The 27,814-nt window shown below is 43.8% G+C and overlaps 1 protein-coding gene across 1 annotated transcript; it reads left to right on the forward strand.

Moving 5' to 3' along the window:
- The first annotated feature begins 294 nt into the window (after nucleotides 1-294).
- SAMD3 (sterile alpha motif domain containing 3) lies at nucleotides 295-27,287 on the forward strand. The gene is made up of 11 exons (XM_026039254.1): nucleotides 295-322; nucleotides 416-520; nucleotides 1,291-1,480; nucleotides 5,630-5,740; nucleotides 10,033-10,218; nucleotides 10,576-10,660; nucleotides 16,917-17,084; nucleotides 24,774-24,971; nucleotides 25,340-25,511; nucleotides 26,620-26,702; nucleotides 26,952-27,287. Exons 2-11 carry the CDS (start codon nucleotides 442-444, stop codon nucleotides 27,285-27,287), a joined length of 1,608 nt encoding a protein of 535 aa, XP_025895039.1. The 5' UTR covers nucleotides 295-322; nucleotides 416-441.
- Nucleotides 27,288-27,814: the final 527 nt, after the last annotated feature.

The following is a 27,814-nucleotide window of genomic DNA, read 5'->3' on the forward strand; positions in this document are numbered from 1 at the left end:
GGTGGTGCTGAGAGAGTTAATGTGCCTGGTTTACTGTAAACATATAAGTGACAGACTTTTTATCTGTTCTTTCTTTTCCCCTTTTCTGTAAAATGTCAACCATTTCCTGACAAGCCRTGGTGGTGAATTTCACACCTTTTTCTGCTCCGTGTGGAAACCTGGGTGTTAATGGTACTGGAGCAGGTCGTGTTTTATAAGGAATGGGGCTGTCTCTTAGAACAGAGGGAAAGGAGGAGAGGTGAAGAAAGAGGGAGTCTTAAGAAAACTGCTGCTTGCAAAAGGCACTAGTTTGATTACTTCTCATTAATATTATTCAGAGCATGTAAGTATAGCACTACTTGCACTTGCAAGTTTTATTTTTTGTCTGCAAGATATTTGAGTTCAGTGCAAAAATAATCCTGTCTTTGTTTCACAGTGGCGATTCCTTTGCAGTGCCTGAAGATGGAAAGTTGGTCGGTTGATCAAGTCTGCAACTGGTTGAGACAGAGAAATTTGGGAGAATTAGTTCCTAAGTTTCGTGGTAAGCATTTTTATTGTTTTGTATTGTATTGTATGTGTATGTTTTTAAAAACATTTCTTGATATTATTCTAATTGACATCACCTCCCTTGATTTGGGCTATGCATATATAAACCGTGTTGTGACTTATATAGAAATTTCTTAGGGAGAGAACTGACAGWCCTGATGAAACAAGTGTGCAGATTTGTTATGAAGTCTGGAGAAAGGCTGAGGGGAAAATGTTTGTGGAAAGGTGCACTTGCTAGAAACAGAACTGGCAGTTTAACAGGCTCTGAACGGGCCTATTTTATATTGTATACATCCTTTGAAATAATGCAACTGTAGTATTTAAATGTCTGAATATGTAAACACTTTACAAAAATGTACCTGAGAAAGTGCTCCACAATTATGGTGTGCTGTGCGTTCTCTTAAGAGACCYGCTTTGCTTCTTTAATAAAAGAGCAGGATGCTCTGGTCAAAGCAAAGTCTGACTTAAAGCATTAAAATTGTCACTTCACCACTTTTATGTATTTCAGAACTGTTGCTTTGTTACTGGAAGGAATCAAGGAATCTGGCCAGTGACCAAAACTTCTGGCACAAGTTTAAATCATTTGTTTTAGCTACTGTCCTTTCTATTTCTTATAATTTCTTTTAACAGTTGAAGAACAAAATCCGCAGTAGAAAGCTTTTTTTTTTTTTTTTTTTTTTTTTTTTTTTTTTTTTTTTTNATCTGTTCTGTATAACTATAAAGTTATTTTACTAGAACTTTAATCTTATCCCCTTCAATCTTTAGAAGAAGAAGTAAGTGGAGCAGCTCTTCTGGCTCTTAATGATCGTATGGTGCAGCAGCTGGTAAAGAAGATTGGGCACCAGGCAGTGTTAATGGACCTGATTAATAAATACCACCAACAAAGCAGTGGTCTGCAGTCCCTCACCTGCTACTGTGGAGCAGCTTCCCCGAAATTCACGGAGGCAATCAGTGGGTGAGTCTGTGTGTCCCTCTGAGTACAGCTGTATTCTTAGCACTTCAGAACTGGTGTTTACTAGCTCTGCTGCTGAAAGACGTAACTGTTTTTACCCTTTGAGTGGTCTCTGGCAATGTTAAATGCAAGATACAGCTCTTACTTTGCCGTTTTGAATACGGCATCAACGTTTCTGTTAATTCAAACAATCCTTCACTTCCAATTCTAGGCCCTAATTTTAATTTACATGAAGCAWCCTCAGACTTTTCATCACTGTGGCTGAAGTGTCCTGCATTTRCTATATTAAAGCTTTGAGATATTTATTTTTAAATGCTGTAACAACAAAAACCTTGGAGTAAAATCATGATTTAGCTAGAGAGGATGTTTGTGGCACCAATATTGAAATATAATCTCCCAAAGGAAACTTTCTGAATTTGATCAAGGTATAAGCATTTAATAATTATAATGTGAGCTGCTCAACAAGGAATTAGATAGTGTGTGGGTTGTTCTTCCCCCCCCCCCCCTTCTTTTCTTTCTCCTTCCGATCTGGTATAAACTCTGCTGGATTTTGTTTTGGGCATGTTGGGTGAGAACAGGGGTCCTGGGCTCTCGGAGTTCTCATCCAGTCCCAAGAAACCTAGAGATAGGCTGCAGTGGGTGCAAAAATGCCATCTTAATGAGTGCACATTCCTCTCCCAGTTTTGAAAGAAGAGCCTGTAAGTTGTTCATGCATAGTAGCAACCCAACAGAAGCAGGTATGTAGAACATTTGCTCKACCGTTTACTTTCATGCAAAAGGAATCCAGTTTGTGTGCTCTGTGCTGGCTCCACAAGGACAAATGAAGAATGGTAAATGCTGTTTACTTGGTTATTCCGAAGTGCACTAATGAGAAGAAGTAAAATGCTTATAGACACATTCTGTGATCCCCGAGTCTCCAAAATGTTTGCCACCCCCCCTCCCAAAAAATGATGCTCCACTGATGGAGGAAAGGAGAGGCCGGGAAGAACAGGATGTCCCTGACCATATAGTTTATGGCAGACTGTAATTAAACAATCACAACCTGTCTTGGTCCTTTGCACAGAGGTCCTGCCTCACTTGATCTATAGGAAGCTTGCTCTCTGGAGGTAGAGCAGGACTCTGCTGTAAAGGAAACTGCTGTTTCTCCCCACATTGTTTGAAGTGCAGGAACTACACAGTGRTTGCAGTACGAGAAAACATGTTCTCATAGTTAAGACACTTCGAATGCTGCTTTGAATGTTTGAATTTCATCCTTGACTTTGTCAGGGATGTCTGGCCCGGCTACTTATCTGATACGGCTGCTCTCTCTGCACTGCCCGTGTCCTGCAAGGCTGGCCTGACTGTCTCAGCAAGAGCGCTCAGCTGCAGTTGTGTGTTGAGTGCTGAGGGCACAGCTTTTCTGGGAGTTTCTGCAGTGTGTTTTTTTTTTTTTTTTTAGTCAAATGCTGGAAATCTCAAATGTTAATAAGTATAACTTACCTTAAAAATCTTTCCTTGGCTAGTCTTTCTGCCTAAAATGTAGATACTTAAATTCTTCTCTTGCAGGGAATTCAGGTAAATAAGTTGCTGTTGTGAAACATGTGCATGTATAAGATATTTGTATTGTCACATCCTCTAGGATGAGAAAAAAATCAAGATATTGAATGACAGGTTCCTCCACAGACTGAGGCAAAAGCTCCCATGGTAAAAATAGTATTTGATGAACTAAAGGCTGTATCCAAATATGCAGCCAGCTTTGTCATTTATTAACTCTACAGTGCTTGTCCAAAAGTCATTATATATGTCTATATATGATGTCTATATAATACATCTTTATCTTGAACAAAATCCCTTAACAATTTATCTTGGTTTGTGACTGGAGTAATTACTCTACAGTATATAGAGTAATAGAGTGACACCTTGTTTGGAAACAAGCTTATTGTTTTTTGTTTYATAAGTTGATTCTGATGTAGAAGACCAGAGTATGTGACATAACCAAAAATTAATAGATTCACCATATATGTTAAATAAGTTCACTTTCTAACAGTTCCTTACCGATGTTAGGTTGGACCAGGATCTTGGTTGCTTGAGCAAGTTCCCCACGCTGAGCTTGCTGCCGGCAGCATCTGGAGCCGGCCGTGCGGTCGCCCAGCAAGTGCAAGATGACTGTTAGCCTGAGCTGCCGCAGTTCCTGCCKTCAGCAGCATGTTCCTAACCCTCCTCCTGCCATGCCTGAATCCAGCTGAAGTCTCTCCTGTTTTGGCCGCATTGTTTTTGGTTGGGTCAGCTCCCCAAAGTAGCTCCCCACAGCTCCTAGTGAGTGAGTAGCAGTGCCAGGACGGAGGAGGGAGTTGTGGGCAAAGCGGCAGGGAAGGGAGCAGCACGATAGCAGCCTCCATGAAGGTTTGCTGAAGCTGCTGAGGAGATTCCAGGCAGTTGGAAGCAGTACTCTATTTCTTGCATGAATGTAACTCCCAATGCTTGCTGATGCTCTCCTGACCCCTCTTTATCAACCTCTTTTATCCTGTTGTCTTTAGGGTATCTTCTAGCACGTATCTGAATTATGCTTAGCTCACCTCCCCGCTAGAGGCAAAAATGTGTTCATCAGCCATAAACTTCTGAGGGCAATGCCAAAGTGATGGAGTTGCAAAGGAGCCCTCTGTGTGACTTGCATCTCCAGAGGGTTGGAGCAGGATAGGAAACAGCATCTTGGGTCTGTACAGGTAGGGTTGAAGTGTTCTGGGTCATGCAGTAGAACCAGCGTATGAGGAGTTCGAACGGAGAAGTTAGCAAGTAAGCGCTAGGATGGTTTCCACTTCCAAGTTTGGCTGCAGCTGGGAGCCACATAGGGAACTTGCTGCTTTYTTGTGCCATAATGAGGCGACTGAAAAGAGTGCGCAGACAAAACTAAGAGGAAAAGGGGAATTTCCCCTTGTAAGCATCAGTGTCACCTGTAGTATCAGGGTTCCACATTGAGCATAACTATGTGAGGAACACTCTCAAAAGTGTCTTTAAGGTTAGAGATTCTGAATAGTTGAGGTACAAAAAGGAAGGTGTAGCGTCTTCAGAAGGTCTTGCTGGAGTCGTAAGTTATGGGAGGCTCTATTCTTCAGTTTGTGTTCATCCTTCCTAAAGCCTGACTTGTGAAAATCTTAAAGGCCTTAGCAGCAGTGCTTGAAGAGCAAAACTTCTRATGATGTCACCTCATTAAGAATATCTTTAATAGCTGTAAATGCTTTAATAACCTCTTCATAATAAGAGGTTCAGTCAAGAGGCAGGAGAATAATCTGTGAGTGAAGTGAATGTGCCTGTCAGTCAGCCTTGACTGACATCCGCTTGTACCTAGTGKGTTAACACTGAACAATGCCTGTACTCCTGCTGCCTGCTCCTTAGCCCTTAGGAAATGCAGCTTCAGCAAAACCATGAATTTAAAAATCCAGGGAAGAGCTGAGCCCATGGTATAGCAGCCCCGAGCATCTGATTGGCAAAGTTATCAGTTTTATCTGCCTCTCATTGTCTGTAGAGTTAAAAATGGTTGATAACTGCCCTGAATTCTTGGCACCATTACAATAGCCCTCATCTTGGATCTCTTTTCCCCCAACACAGTGTAAAAATGTGCATGTCCTGTAACAGAAGGAGAAGAAAGAACAGGAAGGTGAGGAAGGAGCACATGCAAAATGGTTGTACAGTGGGAAACAGTGTTTTGGCGTGGGATTCCTTGAACATGAGCAAAGTGGGTATCCAGAGAGTCTTGGTGCGAGTGAGAGGTGAACTGGAACTGAAAGMAATATGAGGAAACAGAGATGAGAAGAGACCAGGTAGCCGCCAGGAATCGCGTAGAGTGGCTGTAACAATGAGAAGTTCACTCAAAGGCGCAATGTGGGCATAGCCTCCATTTAAAGGGCAGGGGGGAAAGGCTGCCAGATTTATTTTCTTAGGTTTTGTAACTCTGYAGTGATTAAAATACGATTAGGTGATATTATTTACCCTTTTCCTTTGATCTTGTCTGAGTTTGATAAATTGATTTTAAACTATATCAACATCATGTAAAACTGTGACTATTCAATTTTTTTTAACCTTTCCATTTCTGCTACTGATATTTTTAGACTGTAAAACTATCTCTTTTGCATAAGCTGCACAAAACTTCCCAGTGAAAATCGTTCTTTTTTTCAGGATTACTGACAAACAGCTGTTCAGTTCTTTTGGTCCTGTGGAGCAGAAAAGGTATCTTTCTCCAAGTGACAATGAGGAAGGACTAATTGATCAAAGAGTATTAAAGCAGAAGTGAGTTCCTAATGTGCTTATGAAGTTCTCTTTACATTTTGAAAAGGTCGTAGTGATTATTTTTCCTCTGTTGAGACTGAATGGATGTCTTGTGTTGCCAGAATTAATTTATTTCTGTCAAAAAAAAGTGATCTGCCCTGTGCCTAAATGTTGGAAACCAAGCTCCAGATGCAGGTGTAATTAAAAAACAGTGAGATCTGAAATGAGCTAGAACTTAACTGAATCAATGGGCAGGGTCCTGGGGCTTCATTTGTTTCCTCCTGTAGAGGGAGAGGTGCAGGGTTGTCCTCCTGCTCATCTCCTGAGCCCTGCCCCGCTTGACTTGTGGCTGCCCTGTTCTGAGAGAAGGGGAAACAACTGATGTCCTTGAAGAAAAAAGAGGCAGAGAAAGCACTTTTCAGAGCAGAGAAAAGGGCATAGTGAAGCACCTAGTAAACATTAGTRACAAAAACATAGTAAAATGAAACGTTTTTTCCCCCTAATAATGCTCTACTGTGATTTTMTTTTACAGAAGAATAAAATACAGCCCCCAGTACCCCCATTCTCATTAAAATGCTCCTGCAATGATAGTCTCTAGCTATACTTCGAAGAGATGCTTTATTTTTAATTAAGGATGAGTAATTTACCATGTATTGTATACAGAGTTTTAAGTGGGTTGTGTGAATCAGCCTCACCCAGAATAGACTGGCTTTAGGAAATGTTCTCAGTAAATGCTCTCCATACACAGCTTTCAGGCCCCATAATGGCCTGTTAAGGGAAAGGGACTGCAGATTCACCCTGGGGCAAAGAAGCAGAGAGGAGAATTTTCTGTAAATGCAAGTGCCCCTTCCCTGTGCAGCCCGGATGATTTATGCTCCTGAAGACCCGAGCGAATTTTATGAGGGTTTCTCTTTAAAGCTTAGATGAGAAGCTGGCCAATGTCTTTCTCAGAAACAGCTGTTTTAATGACTGATTAAGGTTGAAAATGGAACAGAACTTCCCTTGCCACTCTTAATTGCTGCACTAGGTTATTTCTAGTTAAGTAGTGTATTTGGAGATGAATGCTATTTAGAATTAGTGAGGACTTGGACACTGATTAAAGCTGTGTTAAAGAGCTTAGTTAAACTTGCAGTTAAAATTATTGATCTGTGGCCATGGTTACACTTGCAGCTTCTATTTCTCCCCCAAAACATGTCTCTTGTGAAAATACACAGCTTCAGCTGTAACTGCAGCTTCAGTAACAGGTATTGTTTTTCTTGGAAGGAATTAATGGACACTTTTATGAATTATTTTAGCTGAGTTGCTAGTTGTTCTGTAAGTTACCTGTGCAGATAATACTTGATAACTGTGTTTAAAATGCACACTCCAGCATTACTGAGTATTGCAGAGAGATCAGAGATTTTAAACACACAACGAACATTATGTGAATGTAACAATTGTATGCTTTTGTTTTTATTGAAAAATCACCAGAGAAGATTGCTTAAACACAAAACGAAGATTAAGTGAATGTAACAATTGTATGCTTTTATTTTTATTATATTGAAAAATCGTCAAACTGCATTATGCAACAAGCAGGTGAGGTTTGATGTGTTGGCTCACTGGAATGATTTTTTGCTAGCAGCAATGGAAGTGCAAGTGGCAGCGTTTCTGCCAAGCTGCTGGAGCAAAGGGGCTGGCTCTCGCAGCCTTGTTCCCTTAGCGTGGAGTTGTGTGTKTTCAAACACACTTGTATTTCATTCTAAAATATTATTGCACACTTTTAGCATTACCACCCAATGGTGATGATTTCAACAAAACCTAGTAAAATATTTGATCTCCAGGGAGATGAAAGGCATTTTCAGATCTTGTTTGGATACTGAGGAAACACCTTCTCTATTGGGTAAGATTAAAGAGACCCTTGAAGAGAGAAATGAAATTTGGAGTCCTGTATTGTACCAGCAAATATGAAGTGACTGATGGTGGAGAAATTTCATTTTTGTCATCCTAGCCATAAGAAAAGTTTATTTTCTTCATACCTGTTTAGAAACTTGCCTTGCAGCTGAGGTGGTAGAAGGAAACTGTGGAGTGTTCTGTAAGTCTTAAGATTTGAACCTCCCAAACCTTGCCACTTTTCTAGGTAGTATCTCAACTCCACYGGTATTAGCAAGAATAGCAATTTCTGCTGCTGTGCTACAAATTATTGCATGTCTTAAACTAGCATCCTTTTTCAAGCTAGTTAAGTGATACCTTGTTGAAAATTACCTGTGGTAATTAGAAGCCTGTTTACTGCATCACTTCAATCAGTAAAGGCAGTGAGAGCAGAGGATTCAAACTTTGATTGCACAGCTCCTAATTGATGCTCTATTGAAGATCTGCACTTCATCTGYACAGAAGGGATTTCCAAGTGATTTCAGAATCTATTTTTTCCCTCTTCTGTATCAAAGTGTGATCCAAAAAGCACATGAGAATATGTCTGTTTGTATATGTCTGTTTAATCCTAGTATATATATTTTTCCATTTTCTGAGGCTGCTCAGCATTGATAGAAGCTTATTGCAGTATGCATCTACTGCTAATCATCTCTGTCCCATAAAATATATTGAGTTTGGAGAGACACTTTCCTTAACTTTTTGTACCTGTTTAGCAGGCACGCTGCTAATACCTGGCGCTTTTTTTTTTTTCCCCTTCCATTTGCAACACAATTTGCAGCAGTTGCTGGGTTAGCCAGGTCAGCAAGGTTAGCAGTTACAGGCTAACTTGTCCGAGAATAAATAGAGACTCTTACCTATAGTCCTATGGACCTCAAAGGAGCTGTCTGCAAGATACACGTTTTTCAAATGTTGTAAATCACGCTATAACAAATGCTCTTTTCTCATKGTATTGTGGTGGATTTCTCCAGCCTTAAGATTTTGACTACCATGTTTTGTTTCTTTACACCCTTCTCTGAAGGTGTGAAATAGGTAAGACAGCAACACTCCTCCAAGAGGATCTTGCTGAGGCCCTGCAAACCTCTTTATTTTTATCCCTGCGTTTTGATCCTAGTTTGCTGTAGAGAGCTTTGGGAGTGAAAACTTGTGTGCGGTTGGCAGCGTTTCCCTCTGCAGCCTTCCTAGACTCCAGGGYGAGTTTGGCTTGGAGGAGACTTGGGAACTTGTCCAGTCACATCTGGGATGTGGATGAGGGTGGAGGGATCTCCCTCTAGCAACAGGGCATTTCCTTGGTTGCTGACACCTACAGGGAGTATGTCTCAAGTTAAGTTAACTTACAGGATACTAACTGAACTGTTAGTRTCCTGTCCTTAGTTGGTATCCTTCAGAGTTGTTGGAGAGAAATGGACTTGGGCGTCTGGTCCCATGTAGGTGTCTCTGGCTGTGAAGCACCAGCCTCCTTCAGTAGTGCTTATGTCTCCTCAGTGAATGTAAAGGGAGGCTACAGGGCTGCTGCAGATACAGGTATGTGTGAACCTATACAGCGTAAAGCTCTGCCTTTGTCATCTAGAAAGATGGGGTTATAATAATAATAAAAAAAAAAAACACCTTTTTAAAAAGCTGCCTGTCATTTCTAAGCTGCTGTCTGCAGCTCACATCAGAGGGGGTTGCAGTGAGCCCCGCCGCACAACCGCGCGCCCGCTTAGCCCCTTCGGAGCGCCCCGCGTTTGGAGACTCCCTGTCGTGCCCAGACCCCCGGCGAYGGGGCAGCTGCCCCTTGGCCCTTACGGGGCGCGTTGCCCCAGGCCTGCGCCCCTGCTCGGGGCGCCCGTGGGCCGCTACCGCCGCTTTCCCGCCCTCCCGCCCGTGGGATCCCGCTCCAGGGCCTGGAGCTCTCCGCACTTAGAGGCTCCTTCTGCTTCGTTTGCAGCCATTGTGCTCCTTAACTGCCTCTTTCCGTGGCCGTGAGTTCCGTGCCCTGGGGGGGATAGTCTTACTCTAATGTCCTGTATAATATTTTATTATGGAAGCTGTTAAGCTCGCTGTCTGCTAGTAWATTAGCAGAACCCCCAGGAAACACAGAAAAAAGAAAAAAGACAATTGTTTTGCAATGATAGCAAGTCCCCCGTGGCTTCCTCTGTTGTGTTTTCTGTTTTCACCTGGTGACCGCCTTTTAGCACCTTGTTAAGTCCACTGATTACAGCAGTTCACATGACGCCTGCTTTTAACCTCCTGTTTTCTGCTTGCAACCTTTGTGATGTTCTTATGTGCAAACTGAGAGAGCAAACTCCAAATTACCAGTAACTTTCCCATAAGTTACATTTTTGCTTACATTGTTTTTCTTTCCATCTTGCATTCGTATATRGGAAGGATGTGATCACTGGTTGTGTAATCTCTTTCTCTTCCAGAAAGAATATGAAATCATTTCTTGTCAGATATAAGACATTACAGTGGACAAGCTCTTATGCTTTGCCAGACTTTCCTTATGATGTCAAGTGCATATTAGCAGAAAAAAAATGCCCTGATCACAGTATGAGAATAAGGATTATTGAATTCTTGCAAGCAGACATGACAAAATACTTGAAAGGATCTCTGTAAGTAAACAGGGTTGGATTCATTTGTGGGGCTTATTCCAAATGGCTGCAGAATTTGGAGTTTATTTTGGAGATTTTTGTCAAATAGCTATGAAATCACATTCCCTCTAATATGTGCACTTAAATAGAACAGTCTAAAAGCCTGAARCCTGTTAAGTCAATAGGAAGACATGCAAACCTTGAAGCTGTTCTCTTTGCTATTTGGAGTGGAATCAGTCGTCTTAGAAATATTTCTTAGATGCATGTTGTCAGTTTAGTGTATATCAATATAGACTCAAAAAAACCCCAGTTATTATCCAGAATATCAACTTTTTTTTTTTTTTTGCTTTCTTTAACATTTCCTTGTTGTTTTAACAGGTATCCAAACAGTCAACAGTATAACATCGTTGTCAATGCTTTGCTGCAGGCATACCCATTCCTTAATGAAGATGGAAATGGCTTTGTAAGTATTATAAACAGTAACTTGAAGATTCCTGAAGTGTGTTTTTTTGTTTGTTTGTTTTAAATAATTGATCACAAGGAGTAACTCAGTTTAGAGAAAATCAGTATTAGCTCTTATATTCTGGCTTTCTTCACTATGAACTTCACACTGAAAAGTCTGCCAAATCTCACTTTTATTTTCTTATATTAATGGAAGATTAACCTCCCTCCTCAAAGTCACTGTGCAGTCGTGCAGTCCCATATGAAATACCTTTGAAGGTCTTCCTGGTGGCTCGTTGAGTACAGTGTTTCTGGCTTGATTTCACAGAATGTTTAAGGTTGGAAGGGACCTCTAGACATCCTCTAGTCCAACCTTCCTGCTCCAGCAGGGACACCTAGAGCATGTGGCAGAGGGTCACATCCAGGCGGGTGTGGAAGACTTCCAGAGAAGGAGCATCCACAACCTCCCTGGGCAGCCTGTTCCAGGGCTCTCTCACCCTCACAGGAAAGAAGTTCCTCCTCATGTGGAAGACGGAACTTCCTGTGTTTCAGCTTATACCCACTACCCCCTGTCCTGTCACTGGCCACCACTGAGAAGAGCTTGGCCCCTTCCTCCCTACTTTCCCCCTTCATGAACTTACACGTGTTAATCAGATCCCTTCTCAGCCTTCTCCAAGCTAAACAGGCCCAACTCACTCAGTCTCTCCTCATACGGTAGATGCTCCAGTCCCTTAATCATCTTTGTCGCTTTCTGCTGGACCCTCTCTAGAAGCTCCACGTCCCTCTTATACTGGGGGGCCCAGAACTGCCCCCARTACTCYAGGTGCGGCCTCACCAGAGCTGAGGAGAGGGGCAGAAYCACCTCCCTTGACCTGCTGGCAGCACTCCTCCTGATGCAGGCCAGGATCCCATTGGCCTTCTTGGCCACGAGGCCACTGCTGACTCATGGTTAACTTGGTGTCAACCAGGACGCCCAGGTCCCTCTCCGTGGAGCTGCTTTCCAGCAGGTCRACCCCTAATCTGTACTGATGCYTGRGGTTATTCCTCCCCAGGTGCAGGACCCTGCACTTGTCCTTGTTGAACCTCGTGAGGTTCCTCTCTACCCAGAGAGGTGGTGATTTCGCACYGCTATATGCAGGGACACACCCCGTCCCTGGATAAAGTCAAGTAAACATGATTGTTAGAAAGGGAGAAAGAGAAAGAAGTTTTCTGCAGTCTGTAGAGAGCTGTTTGAGGTAGGAAGGAGTATTAAGAAATGACCGATGTTCCCACGGTGCATTCTCATCTCTTGTGTGTTAGATTTGCTATCCAGCTACCTCAGTTATGTCAGGAATCCAGAGGCTAATAAAAATACTACTGGAAAGGTCTGGTTAGCATCTTGGTGGGAGCATACCAAAAAGGAATTGGAGGAACTGGCCCTTATTTGAACTGATTTTTTTTTTACTCCTATGACCTAGAATGCATCTGTGGTGTCAGAGGGTAGTGTTTACCTTTTGACTTCATGTCATTGCTTTGCTATGTGATGCTTTTTAGCATCTTGTACAAGCTTGTGAGAGAGGGGATTAAGTTTCAGCATATATAAATGTGCATCCTGTGTACAGTTACTACAGAAAGCAAAATGATTTTGATTTTATATATATATACACACACACACACATATATATATTTTATATATATATATATATGCATATATATATATAAAAGGAGGAATAGGTGGATATTTCAGTTCTCCTTTGAGCCCAGACACTGTAAGAAGGAAGCAGATGAAAAAAGCAAACTCATCTCAGAAAAGGGAGGGAAAACAAGGACCCCAGAGCTACTCTYCTTGCTTTTTTCTTTCAAAATTCTTTTCTGAATAGCCCAGTGGGAGTCCCATGCCCTGGGTCTTGGGTAATGTTAAGGCTCTACTTGACTTCATTTGTGACGACTAGCTGGTGTGCAGTTCAGGGTGTTTCCAGAGACATTTTATAGCCCTTCCGTCTTAAAAGCTGTTTCTAAACAGAATTTCCTAAGAGCTTTTCATTGGGTTTTCATTGCAGCAAAAACATAGGCTTTAGTGAAACTTTTTAAGACCATTCTTTGGGAAATAAAATAGTTCATTGCTTTCCAGATTGGTCTTGGAAGTGATACTGGCAAAAATAATTTGGGAAGTCGTGTGATGGGGAAGAGACATGAGAACTTTTTTTTTAATCTTATAATATCTCATTCACACTTACTGGAAGGGATATCCATATGAAATGACCATAAGGAAGCAAGGAGGCTGGCACTGGCAGTTTGCAGTGTTGCTGGTCTGTTCTGCTCATGAGCTGGGCTCTCCCTCCCTTACCTGGGTTGAGGCTGGAGCAATTATCTTCAAGGTGCGTGTGTGCACACTTAATTAACTCTCCCCTTCCTCCAAAGTTATGTTTTTTTATTGGATCTAGTGTTATACACTCCTTTCTTCCTTGACAAGCATGAAGGCAGGAAGACATTTTTTTGTTTTTCAAATATGAAATACTTGTATGTCACAACAACCGAGGCTTAAAATAAAACCAACAATGCATGGGTAACTACTTAGCATGAGACTTGCTGTAAAACTGAATTGGCAGTTCTGGATTCATAATATCGTAAGGAGAGACTCAAAAAATGCAATAGCTAACCACCATTCTCTCATCTTTCCTCAGAGGACTGTTTTCACMAGTCAAAAAAAGAAAATTTTGCAGACATTTCTTTTAAAATTGCCACAAATAGGAATATAAGAATTGCTGTTTAATATTCCTAGTAGCAGCCCTGGATCATGGGTCTTGAAAGACATGCAGAATAATACGTAAGAGTTATGAATGTATTTGACTTGTAGTAATCAATTATTGAAGGATTATAGCTCAACAATTTCTGAAAATTACCTTGAAGGAATCTAGGAAAATCATTGTCAATAAAAATACTTCAGAAGTGAAGCAGAAAGCTGATTATTTTAGGACTGATAGTTAAAATCATGAGAAGAAAATTGCAAAATGAGAGTGGTGTCTTAAGGGACAGTGTTGGTTATGTGGGCACCTGACCCCTTGGGCTATAGCGAGCACTGGTGCCTGTCTGTACCCACACTTCTGGTAAGTCATGCAGTGTCTATGAGCGGCTCAGGCACTGCTTGTTGCTGCAGCACGTGGAAGAAGTGTGTGAGGGGAGTGTGTGGTAGGCACTTCAGCATTCCAGAGTTTTAAGTATGAGTAATATAAATATATATGTGTGTGTGTGTATATACACACATAAATATGTATAGAAGCTTAGTCTGATATTATCAGTCTCATATTCTCACAAGTAGATRTGCTTAATAAAGCTCTAGTGTTTCCACATTTATTGGTAATTAGTTGTTTTTGTTTTGTTTTTTAAGATTTCCAGTTTAATTTTGCAGTAGGGAAAAATATGATTCTGTGCTATTGCTCCTTTAAAAAGTATATCTAATRCAATACAGTCTGAGTAATAATGATCCTAAAGAATTGGGTTTAAAATAAAGTTGCTAAGATGGGCATGTACTGAAAAATTTACAATAGTCATTCCAGTAGCAGGAATTACAAAATAATTATATGAAAACCTAAATAATAATAATAAATCATTTCGTATTAATGCAAAACTTTAATCAAAAGCACTTGGAATGAAATGTATTTCTGCCTTTTTTTTTTTCCTCCCCCCATAGCATTTCCCAGTACTTGAAAAATGATGCTCTCCTAAAGTAGCATATTGAGAATTAAAAAAAAAAAAAAAAAAAAAAAAAAAACCTGTTTAGTCATAGTATAGATTATTAGGATTTTCTGGTCTATAATGTAACCAGTATAGTAGTTATAAGTAGTTTTAAAAAACAGGTTTTATACAGAGAGCAAAAGTCATAAATGGAGGTTAGATATTGAAAAGGGACTTCATATACTTGAAATATCCTGAAATTTTGATAAGAAATACTTAYATTGGTCCTTATTTTCATTCATAATATTTCTTTGGTAGGTGAAGTATTTTTCAAAGCGATTTTAATGTATATGTGGAAAATCGGTGCAGTGCAGAACGAGTAAATAGCAAACACACCACCCAAAAGACAGGTAGCATTGAGAATCTAGTGAGGAAGTCAAAACAGAACTAACTACAGTCGCAATAACAGCTGATTATCGGTAAGTCTGGAGCTGTGGGTTCTCATTTTACTGGTGGTTACCTGGAACATTGTCTAATCTAAAAATAAATCTTTATGTGTGTTTGAAATATATATTTTTAAAAAGTTATAAATTGTTTCTTCTGTGTGTGTACAAGGATACAAGCGGACTTAAAATCTCTTTGGAAATTAAGAATTTTGAGAAATTTAGTCTGAGAGAAGGGTGGAGCCTTGTCCTTTTTCCGGAATGGATGTTTGCTAAATGGTGTCTGACGCTCTCAGCTGGTGCCTGTTCGAGCGCCGGGGCTTGTTGGAGGCCGCAGGAGAGGGGCAGGTGGAAGGCCGGGCACGACTCCTCCCTCGTGCTGCCCGCGGCCACGGGAGAGCTGGCGGGACGCAGGTTTCCTGGCCACTGGCCGGGTACCTCTGTGGCTGTGTTACCCACCCTATAATAAGGGTTGTGACCATTTGCAGGCAGTCACTGACCCTCTTTCACTTTGGCCAGCACGGATAAAACGTACAGCTTGAAGAAGGAGGTTTGTGAGGAACGTAGAGAAGGACCTGGCAGGTTCTTGCTCCTCTGTAAGCTCTTCCATGGAGCTCAGTGCCACAAAACCCAGGATTCGCTGCTGACATTCCTGTTTATGTAACTGTTGCATGCAAAATGCTGATTCTCTAGCAAACCACAGCTCTYAATCTCCCTGTAATCCTTTCCCTCCTATGTCCGATACACATGCAGTAATCCCTGCCCTCCCCTCTCAAGCATTATAAATRTATTTATGATAACTTTATTGCCAACCAGTACTTTATCAGCTCAAAGATGTCAATGAAGTCTTTGCTGGCATCCTTTCACAAGATGCATGACTCGCTGAAGGAGCCAGGTAAACTTAAGCATTTTTGTGTATGACAAGAGAGTTGGATAAGCCAAGGAGAATCCTATTACAGAAATAAATTTAGTTAAAACTCTTAATTTGTATGAGGACAGAAGGATGAAACAGTAAATGTTTTTGAACTTTGAAGGATATTTATAGCTCTGCATAACTGTCAGCATATTCTTTCATGTGGAAGAACAAACTAAAATGGCTCCTAGGCAAAACAAATAAGGTTTTCAAAAGGGAGAAAAAAGCATACAAAGCCCAACTAAAAGAATATTAATTGTCAGCTGTAAATGGGATGATCATATTTTCATTAACATTTGCTGAATATTTCAGAGAAATGTYAACCTAAGGTTTTTATTTATTTTAAACCTGTAAAATTGCTTCCAACTGTAACTGTTATCAAGAATAAAGATGTTCCAAATATAATTTCCCTAGGCATATACTGCTGGGATATCTGCACCAAAACATAAATACTTTGGGTCAGAATTTTAAAGGTTTTAGACTTTATGGGTATCAGGTGGGATTTTCAAAATATGTTGTCACTGGARAGCTTCTGAAAATACTGCTAAGCATCTCTGGCACTGGCACTCGAGCTGAGGCCACGTGGTGGTAATAGTCACTGCGTCCACGTGTGGCATAGAACCATAAATACTAAATCATAAATACTAAAAGCTACCTAACTGATTCTCTTAGTTCAGCAGCTTTAGTTTCAGTTTATTGGAACACTGGATCTGTGTAACTGCCGGCCCCCCAAAAGGGAGAGGCCCCCGACGTCTTTCCCGCTTCCWTGTGTCACATCGGGTGCCTGAACGACCGCCTGAGCAGTCGCATTCCCTCCCTGGTGGAGGGGAAGAGCAGTCCAGGGAAAACCCCACAAGTTTGTGTGGTACCAGGGGGCTGCTCTCATTCGCTGTACGGTTGCCTGACRCAGTGTCGTGAAGGCAGCATCCAAAACGAAGGGTGGAGAAAGGAAAGTTAGCAGCAGTTTGGCTGACCGCCCTGGTTAGACTGGTTACATCAAACATTACATTTAATTTCTTTAGTCCCTATTTGGCCGCGCAGGTGACACTAGTCCCTCTCTTTAGCAGCCACTGAACGGTTGGTTTAACCACGGGTGCTGGCTTTTGTGAAGTTCCTGGTGAGCCGGTGTCATCCTACCCAGTGGATAAACAGCCCTTTCTAAAGCAGTGGTGGATGAAGTGACCTGCGTTAGGAGTGGGACAGGGTTTGGAAGGCGCCTGGTAATGACGGGGGTTTTTTTGTTTTGTTTTGTTTCCCCCCCCATGCAGCTGCTGTGGAAACGAGCTCTTAAAGATCGCTTCAAATACGTCCGGAGACCYATTGAAGATGATGAGCAAGTGCTGAGAAACAAGTGCAAATTTGGCCACAGGCGAGGACAGAGCAGGAAACCTGTGTCTGCCGAAAACAAGCCCCTTGACATCAAACTGCGGATAGAGGTCAGATTTCTGGTGTCTGTCTGAGTTCCAGGTCTTCCAGTTTGGCTGCTAGTAGTAAATTATGACCCAGTGAAGAGGTTCCTGAAGTCACCTAATCCCACTAAAGTTTAAAGGTTTAGGAGACCTCTGAAAGGAAAGTGGTCAGGCCTTAGATCTCTTCCCTTCTGGGGAACGAGGGAGCTAAGCCAGATAATGTGAGACCTTAAACATTTGTTGTCATTTGTGCTTGTTGCCAAATGGACATAAAATTGTTTTATTGTTCGTTTTAAAACACACCTACAATTACAATGAAAAATAGAGAATGACATCTAAGGGATAAAACCTCTGATGAAATAACAACTCAAAAGTCATATCTGAGCTGGTAAAAATAGCCATATCCCACTGTCAGAATGCTTTTTGGTGTATAAAAGCAGTTAGTTTTGATGTGTGTTATGCAGCAAGTGCATGCATACATTCAGAAGCAGCCCAGTGTATTTCCCTTTACCAAGAGAACTCAGAGCTATTACTGTCCAGAGTGTTTTGAAATATAGTAATTTATACATAAATGCATTGAAATTTCAGTTTTATTTTACTAATTCTCCTCCTACTTGTTTTAGTGCTGCAATTAAAATATGGTACTATTTAAGCATTTTTAAGACTATAATATTTAGTYGCATATTTGATGTCAATTTACATGATTTCATTCCTCTAAGTGCTTACAAAATATGCCTATTTTTAGGGGAGCAAAGGTGCATTTTTGAGTAATGCATTTCCGTCATACTCTTGTGTTTGCAGGTAACTAGTTTTGTATCAAAAAAGCATATARTCTTTCAAAAGCTTCAGCAAATTCTGTTTATCGCATTATTATTGTATGCAGGAATTGTTTCCTCTTTTTTTTTTTGCTTTAATTGAAACATATCATGAAGAAATGTTCAATTTCTTCTAAAGAAAGAAAGGAAAAGCCTTTTCCTGTATAGTAGGTGTAACTGTACCATGTTGTGTGTCTGCTCTCTAAATGAGGAATCTCCATTCCTTTTACTACATTTCCRAGGCCATTACCAAACCTTGCTTGCTTGTTGAAGAGGCAGAAAAAGGAAGTCCTAAGCATTTCCTGCTGGCACGAATGATGAAAATGAATGAGTTAAGCTGGAAGAAGGTGAGGAAATGTAGATATCTCTGCTGAATAAACTTGACCGATCAGTCTTGTGTGAGCTTGAAGCCAGCTCGACAGGGTTACTTACAGCAAAAGGTTGGGAAATGAATTCCAAATTAAGGAGACCCTTGAAGAATCAGTCCAGGACTCCTTTGTATCTCCACACAGGAAGAGAGGGTCTGCCTCAGGCACACATGGAGCACAAAGGGCATTGCAGGCCASAGCCAACTGGCAAGCAGTGCAAGCAAAGAACCCATCCCTTCCAAAGAGACGACCTACTTGCCAATCACACAGCTRGTTCCTCTGTTGAGGTCTGGTTTCTGAACAGTTGCAATGCACATGACACGTACTTTGTGTCAGTGTAATCTTCAGTTGTTAATGTTATGGGACTTSGATGATTTAAAGTGCATATGTTATTTATTTTTACTTACAGGAAATGCCTAGTGTAGTTATAGGAGGATCCTCCTCAGTCATTTCCCAGAGCCAGGCAAACATAGTGCATCGAGAAGGGGAGAAGGAAGGAGACCAGATGTTCATAAAAATCTCAACATATGACCTTCTTAGGTGTGCGGTGCAGAACCTCTGTTGGCTCAGGGCTGTGGTTAAGGGCATGAGTACCCATCTGTTCTGTGCATGCTGCGCACAGAGGAGACGGGAGCAACATCCCCCTGTCCTCTAATGCTGTGGAGGTTAAACGTCCCCAGGGAGAGGGCCTGGGTGTGGGCACAGCYGGAATGGGCATCCCCAGGGATGGCAGCTCCACAGTGTTTCTGCACAGCCGATTCCAGTGATTGACCAACCTCGCCTTCGGGAAGGCTTTTTCTTCCCTTCAGATGGAATTCCCTGCCAGTCAGATTTTGCCTCCTGCCCTGTCGCTGGGCACCCCTGAGGGAGTCTGGCCTCGCCCGCCCCTTCCTCTCCCCTTAGGTATTTACACCTGTGGATGAGAATCCCCGGAGCCGCCTCGTCACCGTTGTGCCCTGCCCTGTGCTCCCTGGAGTGCGGCCGCCCGCCGCAGCTCCCAGCACCGCTGCCTGTCRTAAACCAGGACACTAGCTAACTTCGGTTAGCTGGTGCTTTAAAATGCTCTTTGAGTCAGCCTTGGATCTGTACAGACAGATCCCTGCTGTACATGTTATATTTCACCTTCTCATGTCTGTTAAATGAAGTATTTTTGTTGTTCTGTGTGTGGGTATAAAGGGAGACGTATGGCCTGTGCTTTGACAGAGAAAGACAGGTTTCACCCATGTTGCTTATGCCGTCATAAGCAGTTGGGGTCAGCAATAAATTGACTCACATGGCTTTGAAAGCTTGCAGTTAGCACTGACATGCAAGTCTAGCTATGAAAGTACCTGCCTGGCTCAAAAGAGGAATTATTTGTGATTAAAGAGCCTGYTTTAATTAAATGTCTCATGTGCATATGTGGCAGCATGGATCCTGCTGCACGTTACCTGCTCGTACTGCATGAGAACAGTCTGCATCGGCCGGATGTCTCATGCATCTCTGTTCAGTGTTTGGATGTGCTGGATGGAGCCTTCCCTTCCTAATGGTCACAAAATCCAGCTGGAGCGTTCCTCACCCTCTAGTTCCTCCTAGTACCCAGAAGAGAAAGAAACGCTTCATGCTAAGCATCATCATGATCAGCTTGAAAGCCCCTGTGCGAAAAGCCTGTCCCTTTCAGTAGGACCTTCATGAGAGCACCTAGTTTTGGTCTGTATTAAATCTGCCAGGCAGGACTCCCAGGTCCCCTCTGCAAAACTGGTTTCCTTCCTGCAGCCTCTGTTAGTGTGTGGGGTTATTCCTGCTCCCCTGCAAGGCCCTGGGCCTCTGTGAGCTTCCTGAGGAGGTTCCTCTGCCACCCTGAGTGGCAGCACAACCATCTGGTCTGAGCCAGGCCTCCCCCTCTTGCTACCTGCAGACTTGTCTCTTAGGTGCTCTTACGGYGCCTTGTAGCTGGACATGCCACAAACAACCCATTGAGACCACTGAAATCACGATGGGTTGAGGTGGTGACSAAGAGCAAACTTCTTAGAAGCCACGGAGTGAAGAAACAGGCGCCTGTGCTGTGGGTAGGGAGCGGACCCTGCGGACTGTCCTCGGCAGCGTGTTTATTAAAGGAGYTGAGGTAAATTCTTGTGTTCATTATAGATAGGAGATTGGTTTTAACACCAAACTTTAATTATTAAGAAAGAAAGTTCATTAAATTATTTTCTGAGAATGCCCATTGTCAAATAGGAGAAATAAGCAGTTAGAGATCACTGGGAGCAGATGAAGATCTTTATTGATGATCTAACTTCAGTCTAGGCAGATTTGCTCTTCCAATGCCTATTGAAACATCTGTGATTTAACCTGATTTTCACAGTTTTACTGGAACACTGCTGTGCTGTAACTTGCTTTCTTGGTTTGATGGTTGACGCAGGGGATCTGGAGTCCTCCCTATGTGAGAGTGTGATGGCTGGTGCCCCAGCTCTGTAAGTAGCTCCTCGTAATTCATTTGTTCCTGATCACACCGGCAATGTCAAAAGCTAAACTAAAGATTTTTAAATTGCACTTGAAATTATTCTCTAATAAGATGTAAAGTGTATTGCAAAATAGTATCTCGCAGGGATAATTTCTTTCCCCTCAAAGAAATTAATTTTCTTTTCATTTACCTTAAGAATCATCTTGTTCGCAAACTAAAAATCAGGAGACAAAAATGAAAACATCTCAAGTGAATCGTGCAGCTCGGTGTCATTGAGATAATGTTCATGGATTGCATTTCTCTGGAAAAAAAGAGCAAATTTGCAGAATAGGAAGAACGTTTAAAGATGAAAACTTAGTTCTAATGCAGTTGTGCACAGAACACATCTCCCTGCAAGCATGGTAATTTTACAATTTTTTTAATAAAAGCAAAAACTTCTTTTGATGACCAAGTCTAAAATCCTCAGGTCAGAAATTACTTGTGTAAAATTCAAGTGGTGGCAATTTTTCTGGTTCTGTCAAAAGCCTTCAGATTTTATTTGAGTCAAATTGTACTTAGAAATAACGAAAACCATAAATCAGAAAGCTCTCTTCCCTTTGGATTTTCAGCAGGGTTGAATAGGAAGTGCTCTCCTCACCCACACACATCTGCCAATGAGTGTTTTACTCCACGCTGGCTTTCTGGCAAAGACCATCCCTGCCGTCAGGCTTGGTGTGTCAGTGAGATCCCGTTGCTCTGTTCTGTTCCTGGCGAATAAACACGGGCTGCTTGCATTGAATCAGCTGGGATTAAAACATGTAGTGATGTAGAAAGTCTGTCCTTGCAATCATCGACTAATCTGTTATTTATATAGCACTGCAGTGCTGCATAAATATACATAGTACTGGATTGTTTCAGTATGTTGTTTGTATAATTGTACAGTAGTAATGGAGCAGCCCAGGGATAAAATGAAGCTAAATGCTGAAGTATGAAAGGCACAGACCTGTCACTCTCCACTTACTGCAGAGTACATAAACTTGAAAATATGTGGCACATACTTCAACAAGCTGTAATCTCTGAAACAACCGTCAGAAAGTTCCTGTACTGAGGAAAACTGAGGCCAGTAGAAAGTTCCTGTAACTTGGTGCTCAGAAGGTGCCAGCAGAGACTTGACTGATTSTTGTTGTTGTGCTCGGTGCTAATTAAGGTGTCTTTTATGGCTGGGTGTGTAGGTATGTGTGTCTATAGAGGACCAGTTCAAACAAACTGTGTTTAAGAGCTTAAGGGCTGTAACTGCCAAGGCACATCAGCGTGGATGGTGATTGCCTCAAGTAGGTAGAAGAACTTGACAAGGAAACCTGGCCTAACACCAGCTTCTGCCCCCCTTATGCATATATGAGGGGCAATTTACACAGCTAAGCTTGGCTTTTCATCACACTCTCCTAKCAGGTAGTAAGTATGACGGTTCCTCCCCTCTTTCTGCTTGTCGGTTGCTGTTATCACTTACAGAAATGTCGCGTGGAGCCAGGCTGCTAGGTAATGTTAACTAAAGCAGCCCGTGAGGGCAGAGCGGCTGCGTGCAGAGACCCCAGCGAYGCCGTGCCGGCCCTGCCTTGGGCTGCCGCCTGTCGGAGGACGGAGCGGCACCGGGGCCGTTCCCCACGTGGGGGCCTCTTGTTTGGGCCCCCCGAGAGAGAGAAAGAAAGGGGGCGAGAGGGGAGAGAGCGCGAGCGGGGCCTCGCCAGCCGAAGAGGCGAGGCGGGCGCGCTGAGGCGGGCGAGGCGGCGCCGGCCGCTGCGTCAGGCCGCAGCGAGGGGCAGCGGCCCCGACTCGCAGCCAGTTAACGCACTCGGGAAGAAGCGGCCCAAGGGCSCTCAGGGAGGCAGCGAGAGTCACCAGCAAATACCCAGCGGGATGCAGGGAGCTGGCGGCCAGGCAGGGCTCCAGTCCCGGCTGTCCCTTTTGGGGACAGGGGTAGTAGAATAAGGGGTAGTAGAATAAATTGTTAAACCTGTCAACCCAATGATGATTTTTCAGTAATAATGGAAGAGTTTGTATGGGAATCTTGTTCAAGAATTAATGTAAGATATTTAACTTCTATCAGCTTGGGCTCGTGGAACCCACGAAGACTCCCTTGTAAGCTCACTTGAGGAAATGTTTGTTTGATGAAGGTAACGCAGATGTACAGGACTTTGGTTAGAAAGACAAGAGAGATGGACAAAAATAAACAGCAAGTAGAATAAAAAAAAAGAGGCATCATTGAGAAAAACTGAACCTGTGCCCAGAGGAGGCCGGTAGGAATAAAACAGRTAAATCCAGGGAAAGTTAATGCAAAGATAAAAGAAAGGCCCAAAGCCTTCTGAGGAAGAACTTGCCATGGAATCTCATGACAGACYTGTTCAGACCGATGAGAAGCAGGATGCCTGGTACGGCTAGGAGTGCTCAAGGTAACTCTTTTAGGTACGGAAGCATGCAGAAAATAAAGGCTGCATCAGAAAAACGAGACAGGTTTTTGCATGAGTTTTCAGATGAGTTCAGGGGTCCTTTCTGTGCAGGAAATTTCTGTGTACAGGCAGAGAATTTGTCCCCAGCTGAAGCATCAGTGAAGAGGCTGCAGGATGTATCTCTAAAATGAGCAGGAACAAATTCTCAGGAGGAAATGATGTTTGTGGGGTGTTTCCAGGCATGTTGAAGGGTAAATTAGCCAAATTTCTAATTGTGGTGTCCAGCTTGTCGTAATACGGGATACCAGAGAAGTGGGGTAGCCAATTTTGTGCCAGTTTTCAACAAGATTCATGGGAGAGCTAGGGAACATAGGAGGAAAAAAAAAAAAAAAAAAAAAAAAAAAGCCTACTGTCTTTACTGACTAAATTGGCAAGAACCGTAATGCAGCCCTTTGCCTTTGGGGAGAAAAATGAAGTTTCTGTAAACAGAAGTCCTGCATATTGGTTTACTTGAACTTTGGAAGTGATTTGAAAGGCATGCGCCTTTCAAAGGGGTCTTAAAGGCTGTAATCTGACAGGATAAGAAGAAAGGTCCTTGCATTCCTTCAACGTATAAATAGTTAAATGATAGGGCAGAAATGTTAGTTTTTACAGCGGGAGGGGTTATTGGTGCCTAGTTCAGCATTTCTAAATGAAGCGGAGGGAGGACGGAGGTGATGGATGCTCGGTTTTGATAAGGAAGGAGGGGTTGGTTAGACTCGCAAGTGTCGCGTGTGCAGGGCGCGGAGGGCGTTGGAGGGCGCTGGGAAGCGGCTCTCCATGTGTTTCGTAGCTTTGTGTCCCAGCACCCTGGGAAAGGGAAGGGGCCTCCCGGCAGGCTCTGCCTTTGGCTGCCAGTGTCGATGGATACCCCGGGACACAGCCCCGGAGGCGCGAGGGCAAGCGCGGCCCGGCGTGGTGGTCGGCCTAGAGCTGCTGCTGGGCTGTTCCTCAGCCTCATGCAGGGGACAAAGTCCCTGCAGCTGCCGACAGGATCGGAACGGTGCCCGGCTGCTGCTGCCTCTGATGTCCTGCTTCGGATGGCGACCACTCTCAGCAGTTGCTGTTGGACAGCAACAACAAAGATCATTTCAGGAGCAGTTCCTAGTTGCATCTTCAGTATCAATGGCAGAATTCCTTAAATAATGTTTCTTGTTAAGTGTCTTCTTTCACTTCAGACTTGAAAGCGTCTCTTAATCTAGCTGGCATCCTTGGGGATTACTGCAGTTGCACAAATGTGAGAGTCGATAGKAAGAAAACACTTAGCAGTACTGAGGTAATGCTGCTGAAGGAGGAAGTCTTCATTAGAACTGCCTGCAAATTTTCAATTAGGAAACCAGACGGAGCCATAGGAATTTCACAGATGTCCTCAGATGGGTAACGTGCCCTTAGCACCTTCACTAGCACTCGAGGAAGCAGCTTTATGTGGCTGTTAGGGCATCGGGAGAGTCCACAGAGCTGCTGTGGAGGCAGCGGGCCGGTCCCTTCCCCTGAACTCGACTGCACTGGCTCAAGTGACCCGTGTGAAGCGCAGCCAGTGCCAAACGTCCCTGTCGAACCACACGGGTCCTACATCAGAGGAGAAGGAGGTGTCGATTTACTCTCTTCTGCCCTTGATTTGTTGGCAGGAAGAGCCTGCGTGTGTTGACAGCAGGGTGATGGACGCGCACGTCAACTGGCTGCAGCGAGAATACCTGAAGGCCCGGAGGGACTGGGGGCAGGTGGACAGCAGAATGCGGGTGACCGTAGGGGTGCGGAGGAAGATGATCCGTGACAAGGCACCTTTAAAAGAGGTTCTCAGGCTGTTTCCTTTCCTGAGATGTCCTTATCAGGTAACAGAGCACTGAGTTCTGTGATGCTGCTGTGATACAGCTGGGGGTGCCTGTTTTATTGTGTCTTTGTTGTAGTAAAATATCCATCAATGTTCTTTTCAGTGTAGCCTGAATTTCTGCCGCTAGGCCCATTTCCAATGAGTCAACAATCCTGTATTAAATATGTCACACACAGTGGGATATTTAGAATACTTTGATACTTATGCATCCCTTCACCATTTGGAAGAGAAACAAATCATCTCCTCCAGTTTATAATCTTATTACTCAGCTAGTCTTGTCCTGTCGTCTTCAAAGCATGCATCTCATTTTCTGTTTTCAGTTTTGCTTTTGAGGAGTGCATTAATAACAAGTCTTTCATTTTCTAATAGCTTTTTAGGGAGTTCCAGCTTCTCACGCACATGGACATTTATAAGAAAACAGTCGAGATTTTGGAGACTTATTCAGAGAACATATTATCTCTGCATGTGGTGAGGAATAATCCCATTCACATTATGCTGCAAGAAAACCTGAAGCTCCATGCGGAGGAAGACGTTCGGAAAGGTCAGTGCAAATCTTGCTTGTCCTCCGCCTCGTAGCGCCCGGCTGCTCCGGCTGCTGGAACTAACCCAGCTCCAGTTGCTTGAGCAGTACAGGCTGATGGGAAAGCATTAAGGACAAAAGCTGATAAATTAGAGGGGAAATTAACCAAGTTTGGTATTGGAACTATTTCTTTCTCCTGAGTAAAARTGCAGGTTTGATAAAGTTAACTAACTGATGCCCTAAAATAATTATTAAGTGAGCAGAATTATTTACTTATGTGTATGCAGAGTTTTACTTCCTATTTTCAGAAAAATTTATGGAGAAAACTTGTCTGTTTTAGGAAAAAAGCAGTCCTCAAAAAGAGACTTTCCTTTAGAAAACGAAGTACATCCAGCAGTGGATGATATGTGTGTGCGATATTTGTATATAAATTTATATATAAAATATATTTAATATATAGATATTACATATTATATATATTTTTATATATATAAAATATATTTTTCCTTATACAGTATGTTCCCAAAGCTCTTACGAGCTCATACTTGATTGTAAAGTCACAAGCTAGATACCTCGTTGAGTTTTGATGACCTCCTTGCCCTGGAGGGGAGGCGCAGGCGTTGGCCGGAGCGGGTTCCGCGCCGTTTCCGCTGGTCGCTTGGCGCCTCCTGCCCCTTTGTGGCGCTGGGTTAGTGCAGCCCCGTGCTGCCCCGGCAGCCCTGTTGCCCCCTGCCTCCTGTCCTGCCCCCAGGAGCTGGGGCCTTCAGCGCCGGCGGCCGCCTCAGCGGCGCCTCCCACTGCGGCGGCAGGAGCTCCTGCCGGCCGCTGCCCCTGTCCCGGGGGCACCCGCCCGCGAGCGCCCCTGGAGCCCCAGCGAGGCCGCCGGCTGCTCGCGGGAGCAGGCGGTCCCAGCCGGTAGCCCCGCGGCACGGGCGCCCCGGCCGGCGCTGCCCGCCGCAGGCTGGGCCCCGCGGCGCGACGCGCACGGTGCGGCCGCTCCTGCAGGGCGCGAGCCGCAGCTCTGCTGCTGCCGGCTGTTCCCTAGGCYGGGCCGGGCGAGCCCCAGGCTCCGGCTGTGGCGACAGAGCGGTTTCAGCTGCAGCTTAACAGGCGCCTTTGCCTTGGGCAGGTATGAAGATGACGGCTGCGTGTTTGCTTCTGCCAGAGGTCTTTGGGGAAGATGCCGCTCTGTTTGCAGCAGTGAATGAGGAGGTAGGAGACTGAGCACCAGCGATCCCAAACTTTCCCTCACAGGAGCTGCCTGGGCTCRGGACTTAGGCTTTTGGTGGCTCTGCTCCCTTCCTGGAAAAGGGGTGACAATGGGAATACTGGCTAAAATCAAAGCAGCCTTAGTGCAGCTTTCCTAATTCTTTGAACTGTGGTTGCAGTTTACCAGCTGCTCACCGAAGTGATGCTGTGGCCTCACGTGACCTGTCCTTTTTTTGTCCCCTCCAATGGCAGGTGACGGTGGCGACGCCGGTGCTGACCGTGAGAAACCCCTTCAGCGTGACCGCGTGCGCGTTTGCCGTGCGCGTGGGGYGCGAGGAGCTGGCCCGGCTCGACGCCTGCGCCCCGGCGCTGGCCGCGCTCGTCGCCGCCTTTCACGTGTTCGACATCCCCTGGCCCCGGGGCCTGCGCAGCACCCTGGCCTTCCTGGCGCCCTGCCTGAGCCACGGAGCCACCGGCGCCCGAGCGCTGCCCTCGGGAGCACAAGAGCCCTYGCTGACCCACGAGCCACCTTCCCACAGGCAGTGGGGTTGGAACATCCTTGGGGCTCATAAGGACATGCTTTCTTAAAAAAAGCCCTTTAAAAAAAAATTAAGCCTGATCTGTTTATCTTAACTAGAACTTCTAACTCAGTTTGTGTCATTAGAATTAATTTTTATAATTTGCTGTATGTGTTTTGCATTATTTTTTCCAAACGAAGCATCTTCCAAATTCAGATCACAGCTTGACTGTCAGAATAAAAAAAAGTCACACCTGTGAATTAATTTGAGCATTTCACTTAGAAGATACTACTGCACTTAAAGGTCTGAAGTGACAGATTTGCCCATTGACACCATTTCCCTATATTACAATCACTGAAAGTGCACTCTTCATTTCTTGCATTTTAATCTGGGTTTCTGGTTTGCAGGATGGAGCTGTGGCTGTTCTCCCACTGCAGGAGACTTTCTAAACATCCTGAATTTACTAAGCCAGGGGTTGGAGACGGGCTCTCGAAGCAGCAAGGCCGAGCCCTGGGGGCTGCTGCCCCMCATCCTGGGCACTGGGAGGCTCATTTCCCTTCCCACCCTCCCTGTACCGGCCTCCACGGAGAGGGTCGG

Source organism: Nothoprocta perdicaria, unplaced genomic scaffold (genome assembly GCF_003342845.1).
Source record: "Nothoprocta perdicaria isolate Ctin4 unplaced genomic scaffold, notPer1 scaffold_226, whole genome shotgun sequence".
Classification (NCBI taxonomy): domain Eukaryota; kingdom Metazoa; phylum Chordata; class Aves; order Tinamiformes; family Tinamidae; genus Nothoprocta; species Nothoprocta perdicaria.